At 31.9% G+C, this 14,347-nt stretch overlaps 1 protein-coding gene across 2 annotated transcripts in view; it reads left to right on the top strand.

Moving 5' to 3' along the window:
• Nucleotides 1-3,523, top strand: part of LOC134714162 (octopamine receptor beta-2R-like) — an 82,860-nt gene extending 79,337 nt beyond the window's left edge. For both annotated transcript variants that reach the window (XM_063575401.1, XM_063575402.1), the window contains one exon: nt 1,534-3,523. In XM_063575401.1, the coding sequence (XP_063431471.1) occupies nt 1,647-2,807 (1,161 nt within the window). In that variant the 5' untranslated portion in view covers nt 1,534-1,646 and the 3' untranslated portion in view covers nt 2,808-3,523. The remainder of the gene's footprint in view (nt 1-1,533) is intronic.
• The last annotated feature ends 10,824 nt before the right edge of the window (nt 3,524-14,347 follow it).

Here is a 14,347-nt window from a genome sequence, read left to right as displayed (position 1 = left end):
AATGAATATTTTGTAAAAATATATTTTCAAGTAATATAGTAAGTATTATGGATGCACATTGATACAAGTACCACTTGGAAACGAAACTAATGTGGTTCAGAATACTTTGTACGAAGTTCAAGTATAACAATAATGGTTGTGTTAATTTTGTCAGTCCTTATTCATCAACTACTCTTAATCACATTTCAAATACTGTGAAAGAATATTAGTCTGAAAAAGGTCATGTTTATCATAACATTATCTGTAAAGTCATAACAATTATTTGAAGTAATGTTCAGTTTTTCAGTCAATTTTCAGACGTATCCACTGTGGTAAATTCAGTCCTGTTCGGACAATTTGCTTGCAGTAAATTTAGCACTGTTCAATACCTTTTCAGACAAGTCAGTATGCTATTTATATTTTACAGGTAAATAATAACGAGTTGACAAATTAAATTTAAAAAGTTGAAATTTGACAATTGACTGATTGACTGAAAATTGCATAACAATTTATTGTTTTGTCCATTTAGATTTGTTCAGATTTAAATGACCGTTTTAGATCAAAATTAATAAGCAAATGGTAACTATTAATTTGTTTATAATTTGACCTAACTACTCCATGTACAAACACTTTGCATGTCTGTCAGTAGACCCAATATGTCCTTTTATATTTACATATACATAATTGCAGGTCAGATAATGGAATCGAAATCTGAAAAAGACATAAGTTATAACATCATAAAATGAATCATTTTAAATATTCAATTGATACATCTGATATATTGTTTTATAAGCTTAAGAGATAAGTACCTAATCATTTTATTTATTTCGAAAAATGCAAGATACAATATTGTACTCAAAAACTTGCTGCAAATTGTTTTCTCCCTTTTTTCAAAAAAAAATCTATTTTTAGTCAAAAGCAACATGGAGATGCAATTTAGGTAGAGTAATTTATATATGACGTATGAGGAGATACAATTTTATAACTTAATTGGATTACATTATATTAATCAGTTATTGTTAGAACTAATTGGTTGGTGTTATCCTCCTGCTTAAGAGTTAATATGACAGACATGTTTACAATAACACATGCATTGACAAACAGTGTAGGAGTAGTGTATCGTTCGTCATTCGATGGTTTTTGTTTGTTTAACTGATAATGATCATGCTTTCTAAAAGTTTCTATTTTTGGATCTTAGTAGATCATCGTTCTTAAGCGAAGTCAAATTTCTTGAGTTTTGTTTTTGTATATTGTGTTTATTGCTAGTCCTCATATATTTAACAATTTGACTTCATGCTGGACATTTATTATCTAAATAGGAATCCTTGACTAAACAAGACATCTTTAATAATTCTGCTAAAAACTCAGGATTTAACAGCTCAGCAAAGAGGTATATCGCTATATAACAATTGTTTATCTTTTTTGGTTGGTCTGATTTTGATTTTCAACCTATTGCTTTTTAAATAGCATACGCAAAGTTATTCTTCAGATTTATCAATCCATTCGAAACTACTTCTGACAAATGATTTTTATTTTACCTTTTTCTAATTTCAGATTATGTAAGCAGATTATTGAGGAAAAAACGTGGAGAACTGTAAAAGTATGACGTTTTGAATTAACCTTTCTTGGTTTGTCTTTTATGATTTCATGATATTTGGAAATGAACGATGTTAAAATCACAGATGTCACTGCAATCGCCAGAGATGATGCTAAGATTACATGACAACGCAACAAATAACAGTTTTGTTGTACACGAAACAACACATACATCTTTACATGTGTTTTTATTGGTGCTAAAATCAACAGTGATGACACTTATCATGTGCACTGCTGTAGCAGGGAACCTTTTAGTAATTGGAAGTGTTGTTAAATTCGAACGTCTTAGGTCACGTGTGACAAATTACTTCATCGTATCTTTGGCCTTTGCTGATATTTTAGTTGCCGTGCTAGTGATGCCATTCAATGCTAGTATGGAAATAAGTGAGAAATGGATATTTGGTTCATTCATGTGTGACATATTTAATTCGAATGATGTTTTATTCAGCACAAGTTCTATTTTACATATATGTTGTATAAGTATGGATCGGTATATAGCTATCATGAAACCTTTAAAATATGAAAGAAAAATGACAAAATTCCGAGCTTTGTCAATGATTGCCATTACATGGATAGCTTCACTCTTGATTTCATATATACCAATTCATTCGCAACTCTATACAACACACGAGAATGCGCTTGTGTTGAAAAATAACCCAAATGCTTGCACTTTTGTTGTGAATCGTTTATATGCTATAATATCGTCCAGTGTTTCATTTTGGATACCATGTACTATAATGGTGTTTGTTTACATAAGGATTTTTATCGAAGCGAGGAAGCAAGAGAAACATATCCGGTCAGCTAGTGTTTGCTCAAACAAATCAAATGCCTTATATCCAGGTAGAAACTCTCGTGATATTTCTGACCGGAAGACTATGAAAAGGGAGCATAAAGCTGCAAAAACGCTTGGAATAATAATGGGCGTTTTCATTTTATGCTTTTTCCCGTTTTTCTCATGGTATTTAATTACAAGTATGTGTAAAGACTTTTGTCCATACCCACCAATACTTGGAAAAATTCTTTTTTGGATAGGATATTCTAATTCTTGCTTGAATCCAATTATATATGCTTATTATAATCGAGAATTTAGGCAAGCTTTTAAAAGACTGTTAAAAATGAAGTCTCAATTTGACTCGTATAATTTTAATCATTGTTCTTCCGGTGATACAAAAGACACTGCTAACGTTCCTTTGGTGTACCTTAACGGCAATGGAGGACCAACGTCAGTGTAGGCATTGCATGTAGAATTGTAAGGATAGAATATGGTATAAATACAATTTCATGTTTATGTTACAAAATCTGGTCTTTATCTGTCTACGTCTACAGCTACATGTAGTTTATTGTTGACATATCCTTAAAAGTCAAATATAACACGTTTTGGAACCTAATAATATTAAAGAATGTATAAACTCTTTATTCTAAAACAAAATACATCCTAAATCCAGAAATGTGTACATCATTTTTAAAAACGATAACTAAATAAGAAAACAGTTCATATTACTAGAGAAAAAACTGACAATTGTGTAGCTCTTATATATAACAACAGTTGCTGGCTGTTGGTATTCATCAACAATCACTACATTTGGTTTTAAAGATGAGCCTTCAGAATAATTCAGCAAACTTCTTCCGAAGACTCTACAATAACGTATCTTGACCGTTTGTATTTAGATCACATTCGAGCTTTATATGTATTGATATATTTAATGGGACTGTATCATAAGTCCATAACTGCTATGAGTACAATTTAGAAATATTTAAGTACGTTGTGCAAGTGTATTTTTTCACAAAAAGAAACATGAAATATGAATATCATTTTGTTGTTGTATATTATGAATTCAGTACATGTCTGATTATTCCATGATATGATTACATGTTCATGGCATGACAAACTATTCAGGGTTGATAATGCCAAACTAGAACTAATTTATCGGGAAAATATTCTACTTATTTCTTCAATGTTTTTGTTGCTTTAACAGGTTTGAAATCATTTGATAAGAAAGTAAAACGATCAAAATAGAAATTCTTTGTTATTATAACATGTCAGCAATGCGATCAAGCAACAAATCATTGACACGAAACGTTTAACTATACATTGTTAGAGCCTCGATTTCAGGATGATTTTACAAGTAAATATCTTCCAATGTAGATCATATCATCATAACAATAGCACCATATTTGAGATATCAGTTACAACGGAAGAGGAGAGTACGGTTAACTAGAAACCGTAGTCTGGGATGAGCCCTTTAACTAACGAAAGTTAATTGTTAAAACAAACAACGAATATTCTGGCATCTCCTACCACTTGCAGTGAATGCATGCGTTAACAGCCCTAATTAAGGAAATAATTATTATGTCATCAACCATAAACGGAACATATATCAATCTGTACTTAACATATATTGTAAAAAAATCGGAACATATATCAATTTATACTAAAAATATGTTGTCAAAAAATCGGTTAAATATCAAGTGAGGGTGGGTGAGACGAACAAGGAATAAAAAGCTTTGATAGCATTTACCTTAGAAATCGATACAGAATAATTATCAAATGTATCAGCATATAATTTTATACGCCAGACGCGCGTTATGTCTACATCAGACTCACCAATGACGATCAGATCAAAACAGCAAAACAGGTATAAAGTTGAAGAGCATTGACGAACAAACATAGAAGCGCTGACTACTGGGCTGGTGATACCCTCAGGGACGAAACTTTCACCAGCAGTAACCTATCGACCCAGATGTAAACAGCCATCGAAAGGTACCGGGCTGATGATTTAAGACGTCAGACGCCCGTTTTGTCTACATAATTCTCATCAGAAATAACATTACATATAACTTGATACAATCTTCAGTGATGGTGCAATATGTTGAATAGTTGGGGTTTTTTTTTTTCATTCCCTCCCCTAAAAAAGAAATATAATATGAAGTTCTGTTACAAAAGCCCTTTTTTCTGAACTGAAAGAGAGCAAAGACTCCACCCGACAAAAATCACGCCAAAGGTATATAGGTAATTGAATACACTAAGTGCTATATGAATAAGTGTGTGGGGGAAAGGATAGCCAAATCAATCTTAGATCATCTATGCTTGAGGAGGTTTGAACCTTAGTTTTGAAAACTACCAGTTTCACTTTGTCACAAATTCATTCATTGTAGATCAGTTTTTACAATATATATCGGTTCGACCACAGATTTTTAAATTGCTACATTTTACTCGGCTGCCATGAGTCATTTGACTGATTGTATATTTAATTACGTGTTATGTTTTTAGAAAGATTGACATTTCTGTCTATCAATCGTATATAAGTGTGAGTTTTTGCTATAAAACCAGGTTCAACCCACCATTTTCTACATTTTAAAATGTCTGTACCAAGTTAGGAATATGACATTTGTTGAACCTTCGTTTGGTGCGATTTATCATTTGATTTTACCATTAGATTAGGGATTTTCCGATTGAAATTTTCATCGGAGTTCAGTTTTTTGGGGATTTTATTTTTTTTAGCTATGAAATAAGGTTTCACCGACTATTTTCGTGAAAAATGCCTGTAACAAAAAACGAATATGATGTTTTTTACATTCGTTCCGTTAGTTTATTAAGTCTCACATTTGATTTTGTCCGTTTTTGTGAACTTCCTTCCTTTTTGAATTTACCTTGCAGTTCGTTTGTTATATATTATTCCTTCACATAACGTTGAATAGTCGGACTTTTAGCATTAATTGAATTAGCGGACAGCATAATGCATGGTATAATAAAGTCTGATTTTTTTTGTTATATCAAAAATCCATTTCACATTTCACATTGAATTTCTGTTTGCCCTGGATTACCATTTTCGTAAAAGTAGTAACAAATCAATGAATAAAGTAGAAAAAGCAATAAGTTTACTGTAAAATCATATTTCCAATAAAGTGGACCATGTGGTAGAGAAAAATTCTGGAACGGTTGCATTGCATTTTTAGTTTCGCTTGTTTAACTATACTTCGTAATTCTTAGCGTAAACAAATACAACTAATTTTGTCACCCCGAAATTTGAACACACTATCCCCAACAAGAGAAAAATTAAAATAGAATTATAGGAATATTTATCTATTCGGCATAGTGATATTTTTATTCAATTATATAAAAACAAAATTTATTTGTTTTAGAATAATAACATTCAGTAAATAAATGTTGACGACAAAGACTTACTTGATTTGTATAGCCTTTTTGTAAAATATACTTAACAACAAATAAAATTTTCGAATAAAAAAGTTCAACAGAAGAATTCTGACATGAAGGATAGAAAATATGAAAATTTCGGTGAAATCCAATCAGTAGGATAACCAGATTCAATCCACCATTTTCTACATAAGAAAATATACATGTACCAAGTCAGGAATATGACAGTTGTTATCCGTTCGTTTGATGTGTTTGGACTTTTGATTTTGCCTTTTGATTTTGGATTTTCCTTTTTGAATTTTCCTCGGAGTTCAGTATTTTTGTGTTTTTACTTTTATGATGAGTTGTGGATAGATAACCCGATTCCCCTTTTGATAAAAAAAAAAAACACAAGAAAAATGATTAATCAACAAGAAAAAAGTCAAATCACAAAGTACTGAACTCCGAGGAAAATTCAATCGGAAAGTCCATAATCACGTGGCAAAATAAAATGACAAAACACATCAAACGAATAGACGAATTTGTACAGTCATTTTAAAATATGGAAAATAGTGGATTGAAAATGGTTTTATAACGCCAAACCTCTCACTTGTACGACAGTAGCTTCAAATTCCATTATATTGACAAACATGCGTGCACAATATGTCACATATAGAGGCACAACAACAACACGAACCCCATCAAAAACTTTGGGGGGGAGGGGGGGATTTCAAATGCTGCTCCACATTTGGCATCCGTCGTGTTGCTCTTGTTAGTACAAAGTCGATAAATAGTATAATTCGGTAGGTCATAATCGTTAAGAGAGAATGGGATTGTAGCTGCTACATAAGGATATTAGCCGATATCATCTGTATACAGGATATTTCACAATGGTCAACCAACTTGTGAAGACATCCGTAAATTCTCTTTTGTCATAATGTTTTGTTTTCGACCGACCCTCTTAGTAAATATCTAGACATAAGTCAAAATCATAAGCTAAAACACATCAAATGAATGAATAACAGCTGTCAGATTTCTGACTTGGTACAGGCAGTTTCTCATGTAGAACATGGTGGATTGAACCTGGTGTGATAGCGATTAACCTCTCACTTGTACGGCAGACTCATCAAATTCCGTTATATTTACAACGATACGTGAACAAAACAGACATTATAAATAGAATTGTCAAAATATGGTTACAACAGTCATCACTGTGTTACAATCTTAAAACAAACAATCATTTACTGATATAATGACATATAATAGAACAATTACATAATGACGGAATCACGTTATGAGAAACAAAAAAACACAAAAAGTCTCATATACACAACACACGTGCAAAAGTGAAAGATAATACGAAAACAAACCAAACAGTAAAAGTAATATTAATAATAGAACAATGACAAATGAAAGATCAATATAACACGTTGTTTAGATGATAAACAATGTCAGTATGCCGATTTTGTACATCAAGACCACCATGTATTATTTGGGAAGTCTTTGTACCTTCCGTTGAACTTTTATACGAAAAGGACGAGACGTTCTTTGACATACCCCTGGTTCATAAACTTTCTACTTCAGACACTGGTGACGTTTTACAAAGTCTGAGTAGGAGATGCAAGCTCTTGATTATCGAATAAGTTGGGAAATGTATATCCCATATGCAGGTAAAGTTGGTATATCACTACTAAGGTTCGGGGAAATTTCTAATTTCTAAATTAAAATCGTCTCGTTTGTCATAGATTCTGGTACTGAGATGACTGCGTATGTCAAATTCGAGATATAAGTCTAAAATGAGACGGAGGAAGTCGTGTCTGTTGTTTCTTTAATTTCTAGTTCTTTGGGATATATTAATGGAACCCAATCAGAAAAGTTCGGATTGCTAATGGAAAAAAACATCATCCATATACTTGAAAGTGAAATTAAATAATCTGGTTTATTTGATCTTCGTGTTTTTGACAAGTGTCTGAAGGAATTCATATGAAAATAAAAAGCAGTCGGCAATGAAAGACGCACAGTTCATTCCAATTGGAATGCCGACAATTTGTTAAAAAAGTCCTCCTCCAAATTAAACAAATATGTGGTCGATAAGAAACTTCAACATACTGGTTTTTTTAATTGAAACTGTCCTAAGATCGGTCCTAAGAATTTCTTAGGGCAGTAGTTAGGATATAGTTTAAAAGACCGACTTAAGACACGTCTCAGCATGCACATCGAAGCTATCTTAGGATTATCTTAGCTATGATGTTCTAACCGCTGTCCTGAGTATTGGCGTAAAAGAAAATAGCAAATAAAAAAATAACATTTAAATTTTATATCAAATAAAACCAATTACTATGATTTTTGTTTAAAATAAAAGGTAATAAATAGTTTTTATATTATAATTGTACATTAGAAATCTATGAAGCAAGACATATAACAAAAAAATGTAATAACATATTATATAAGAATTCAACAAAATAATTGTAAATAGTTACAACTAAATATTTAATTGGTTATGTCATCACTATATGCATATAGAGAGCTGAATTCGAAGTGTCGCGGTTTCACACTTAAAAGTTCAAAGGTAAATCTCGTGCATCTCTCACATAAATATTGAGAACTTCAACTATTTAATTACGTGTGTATATGAGCAAGAGACGACATTCGAATTTAACCGATGACTCTTCTGGATGACGTGGAAAAAGAGTCAATCTTTGCCTTTTTGTCAAATTGTCAAATAATGCAACCAATGATGCTGAATAGGGAAGGGTGGATCTAATATGCATCATGTAAAGGAGCTACTATTTGATTTTTTAGTGTGTGTGTGTGTGTGTGTGTTTGGGGAGGGGGGGCTAGGATGAAATTTGGAAAAAGGCAGGACAACAGTTTGAAATAAAAAAAAAACAAGAAAAGCAACTTTGCTAAACCATTAGGCGGATGACAATTTATGTCAAAACAGTCAGGATAAACTAATAAAAAAGGCAGGACCGAATAGGGTTAGGGTATAAAATTAACAGGAAGGACAAATACTACATTCAAAAGAAAGCATGGCAATATTTTTTATCCTATCCTATCTGTCAATAAAAATGAAATGAAATAAAATTAACGGTACCAATTTTCTTGCACCAGATGCGCATTTCGACAATACATGTCTCTTCAGTGATGCTCGCGGCCAAAATATTTGAAATCCAAAGCTTATATAAAAGATGAAGAGCTATAATCCAAAAGGTCCAAAAAGTATAGCCAAATCCATAAAAGGAATCAGAGCTTTGCATGAGGGAGATACATTCCTTAATTTATAATAATTTCTAGTATTTTATAACAGCAAATTTTAATAACACAAGTACCGAAGTACTGGCTACTGGGCTGGTGATACATGTACACGCCATATTTGTTTAAAGAAAAACTGTTCTAAATATATCCTACAGTTAGAACCATCCGAAGAACATCTTAAAATACCTAAATTGATATCCTAAAGTTAGGACAAACGCTAGGATTTTCCTAAGTTACGACATGTTCGATAAACCCACTTAGGACTAAGATATGTCCTAAGTTGGTCTTAGGACACGTCCTAATTCAAAGAGAACTTCGATAAACAGGCCCCTGATCACTTGTTCTTCTGTATGGCATGTTTTACCCTTTTGTACACTTTTAACAAAAGATGCCTTTTAAATTTGATATCCCAAAGTAATAAATTGATAGCGTATGCTACCATTTTTATGTTAAAAGGCACTGTGGATAATTTCTCAATTTCACATGAGGAATAGTGGTTTACAGGGTTGAAAAATCAATCATCAAATCAAAAATAAACAGAACTTTATAGCTTGTTGTTCGGTGTGAGCCAAGGCTCCGTGTTGAAGGCCGAACTTTAACCTATAATGATTTTTTTTTTAAATTGTTATTTGGATGGAGAGTTGTCTCATTGGCACTCACACCACATCTTCCTATATCTAGAAACCAACATCCCCACAAACTAGCAAACTGAATATATCAACGTTTAGTGTGTGTCCAATTCTTCCTTTGCTTTATACAACTAATATGAATATTGATTAACTATCGCTTGTAATTTATTTTCCTGGGTGATAATTATATATACCAAAGATAATTCCTTGTCTTGTCTTATTTTGCGGGATTCTGTATAGTTATTTTTTTATTGTTAGACACAGACATCTTCAGGATTATTCCAAGGGTTTACGAAGACAATAATTCAAAGGCGATAATAGACAAACATCTAGTGAAATAAAGTAAACAAACCCAATTTTACACCCTCTGTAATTACGAGAAAGAAAAAGATGCCCTGTCACGATCTAACAATACGGCAATTATACTAACATTGTATAACCAGACGTCTTTAATTATTTTGAATGTGGATATTTAGTATAATTGATAATGGGATGGTATTGCCTTAAATGAAAGGGTCAAGTAATAATTATATCCAAGTCTAGAGGTGGGGTCTTTATTGCAATCACCTTGTCTGTTCGTCCGTTCAAGAAATATTTTCTCAGAAATTTCTTGATTTAATTACTTCATATTAGATCGGCAGTTTAATAGCAATGACTGGTAATGTATGATTCCTACTTCTTACTTCCGATACTTTTTATTTTTTGATATGTAGAATGAGTATACTATTTTTGTCTTAAACCGTACAATTTTCTATTTGATCACAAAGGCTAACCATTGTCGCGTTGTAACGTTTGTGCCCTCGTCGGATTTTTCAGACACTTACTACTTTGTTTTTGATCCTTTGAAATAAGAGTGAGGGATACTAAGTATGACAAAATGTACATTATGTTTCTTTGCTGTAAGTTTTTTGTAATGTTTAAATGATTTTAATAGGCGCTATATGTTACAATGTCTTGAGTACTGTTGAGCGAGAAAATATAGATGCAAACTTTTAGCCCAGTATTCAGCACTTCGATGTTAACATGAATCTCAGTTATATGGTGATTTTTATAAATTTTCTGTTTACAAAAGTGAATTTTTCGAAAAACTAAGGATTCTCTTACCCCAGGAGTAGATTACCTTAGCCGTATTTGGCACAACTTTTTTGGAATTTTGGATCCTGAATGCTCTTCACCTTTGTATTTATTTGTTTTTTTTAACTATTTTGATCTGAGCGTCACTGATGAGTCTTATGTAGACGAAACGCGCGTCTGGCGTACAAAATTATAATCCTGGTACTTTTGATAACTATTTACACCACTGGGTCGATGCCACTGCTGGTGGACGTTTCGTCCCCGGAGTATCACCAGCCCAGTAGTCTGCACTTCGGTGTTGACATGAATCTCAATTATATGGTCATTTTTATAAATTTTCTGTTTACAAAACTTTGAATTTTTCGAAAAACTAAGGATTTTCTTACCCCAGGAGTAGATTTCCTTAGCCGTATTTGGCACAAATTTTTTGGAATTTTGGATGCTGAATGCTCTTCACCTTTGTATTTATTTGGCTTTTTAACTATTTTAATCTGAGCGTCACTGATGAGTCTTATGTAGACGAAACGCGCGTCTGGCGTATAAAATTATAATTATTTCAGCAAATTAGTGCCAAGTTGTCAATTATTAATATAAACAGTAAAAACGACACACAACTACCAATCCTTGCATCAAATCAGTGTATAGAAATAAAGTTATAATAAAACCATGATAATATTTGTAATCTACCATTGACGTTCTAATATATAAAAATAGTTAAACTCAGTTTAAAACGTCCTCATCTTTAATAAGTTCTTTTTGGTTTCTATTGGGATGACATTTTGAAATACGAAAATTATGTCGTACATGGTGACTATCCATGTAAGTAACGTAAGTAACGTTTATAATTTAAGCAGCAGATAAAAATGAAGGATGAATGTATACAAATGAAGTACGCCATCACAGACAAAAAGAAGAAACGAAGAACACTGAAAGATTATGTGTCTGTATTATATTCATACAATTGAATCTGATAACTGAGAAAATTATATCAAATATTCTCATTTATATTCATGATCATTTGCAATCATGATGTGATACATACTTAACCTAAATTAATGTGGTCATGGGCGCTTACGGTCATTTCATACAAAACACATCTTGTTGGTGCAAATTCTGTATTAGATATACAGTTTTGGTTTGAGTTCCTTTTCACTGATTTCTTCTCTGTTATCATACATATTTTCGTTTTTTTTCTTATGTTGCTTTAGATAATTATCGTCGTTATGGTGTCTGTGTTTAAGATCACAAGAGCGACAAGAGGAAAATATTTAATTCATCTCACCTAGTTAACTAGCAACCCAATTTTTTTTAAGACCTTAGACTTAGTTCACATTGCACTCAAACTAAAATACTCACAAAGGATTTAAATTGTGTATTCATTCGATTTTGTTATTTTATTCCCAGGAAAAATACTAGTAATAACAAATCTTTATATCGACTAATCATTATTAAATAATTACATTACATTACATGCATGTTTTATTATATTACATTCATTTGATTGGTTAACATTCATAATGACCCAAGCTTCCACAATAACGTGCCAAGAGTTTGGTATAAAGTCTATTGTAACCACTTTTCAAAAATTTTGTCCCAAATTCGTTGCTTGATGATTAATCTTTGTTTTACCATAAATACCATGACCGTACTCCGTCTTTGTTAAGCATTAGAAATATATGATTGAATATAATTAATTTGTACTTGTTATTCATATTCATTCTTAAACTACACAATATATTATTATGTATCCATTATTTCAATAGTATTGTTATATAAAAAAAAAGACCGATGTTTTATATTTGCTGAATATTTTGACCATATAGACTATTATCTTATTTCAATAATGACTAGTCAAAATCTATTCAATTTCATTAATAATTTTTTCTATCGTTATATATCTTGAATATCATGTACAACACAAAGTTTAATCTTAATTTATCAAATTGTGAGTAGGTACCGATGAATAAAATGCGATATGAAATGTCCATTAATAATGCTGGAATTATGATCAGATACGGTATGGTTAGATAAACTTACAAGAAATTTGTGCAATCTGCAGCTATTTGAAGTTTTGTTTAAGTGGTTTGTTACAATTCAAACCCACGTAGCCTACAGCGATATAAAACTAATTAGTCGTCAGTAATTGACTGGTAGAGTAAAGTATCAGTGGTAGAACAGCAGTCTATCAATATAGATAAAAGCGCTCAAGTAGTCACACACTTCCGTAAATCATTGCTGTTAATATGCTTAATGTAGAAAAAGATTGAAACTTTATAATGAAATTGTAAACAGCAATCGATATTGAGCAATTAATGGTACTACTTAGAAAACATTGAGATAAATGTTATGAAACAGGCAGATGGTCTGTTAGTTTTAAAAAGTGTCATTGTGACTTAACAAAATTCTGACTCTATAACAAGTTGAAAATAGTTCTTAGAGGTCATTTACACGTGGTAATCTGTGTAATCCGTTTCTATACAAGAATTGCAAACAAATAGTATCAGTGCACTTCGTAAAAAATAAGATGTGGTATTATTGCCAATGATGCAACTCACCACCAGCGACAATGTGTATGTCACCGGATGGCATTCATCAATGAGCAAACCCCATTCTCCATATATTAAACTTTACAAAAAAACCTGACAAATGTAAAACTTGACGACCTGGGTTTTGTACCATGACAGGCTCCTGACTTATAACAAGCACTTACAAAGTGTGGCGGGATTATTATGTTTAAATGATTATAAAATTGCCTTTTAATATTATCATTGGCATGTTCCCGAACATGGCTGTTATACCGAGTGTGAATTTGCATTTCTATACGACGTGCCATGGTAATTTATATATTCAACTTTCATGTTTTAATGTATGTTTTTGTGATGGTTTCTATTCGATAATCTGTTATGTCTTATATAAACATATGGCCAGCTTAACATAACTTTAATAAAAGGAAAAACATATATATCAACAGCAGACAGCAGCATATCCTAAACCAAGGACAAGAAGATAAGCAAAGTTCACATCAAATTTACTAAAACTTAAGTAACGTAACTCAAACCAATTCAATATTATAACCAGGGTTACATCAAACACAGTTCCGTCTTTATATAGTAGTACTCGTCGGGGTGCTCATGACACAATAGCAGTTTACCGGTGTTCAAATCTCGTGCATTGATTACAAAAAGAGACAAATCAAGGTAAAGAAAATAACTGATTTAGACTTTAAAAGGAACGTTAACTTCGCATACGAATTTAAACTGTCAAAAATTTACACTTAGGTAAAAGACCTTAGACGAATGTAATATATTAACTGAGAAATGTAACGCCGTCATTTTCAGTTATCAGCTACAACCAAATGTTCATCGATCACGATTTAAAAGGCGACATTTAAGTACTCAGACTGGTCCGTTACATTCTTCTAAGACAGTCCCAATATGAAGGCCTATCAAGTGAATAGTACTGCTACATTTGCTTTGTCTTTAAATTCCATTGTTTAATGCATATATGCAGCCGATTTTGTTTAAGGATGTTTTTGTGATTTTGTTAAGTACTTATAAGGAAATATAAATATCCATATTTAAATGCTTTTGAGGAGATAAGATCACCGAAAAACCCAAATTAAGTGAGCAATATGACTGACATTATACACTGTTGTTACATTTGTTTGCATTATTTA

This window comes from Mytilus trossulus, chromosome 4, assembly GCF_036588685.1.
Source record: "Mytilus trossulus isolate FHL-02 chromosome 4, PNRI_Mtr1.1.1.hap1, whole genome shotgun sequence".
NCBI lineage: Eukaryota > Metazoa > Mollusca > Bivalvia > Mytilida > Mytilidae > Mytilus > Mytilus trossulus.
This window is presented reverse-complemented; position numbering and strand designations above follow the sequence as displayed.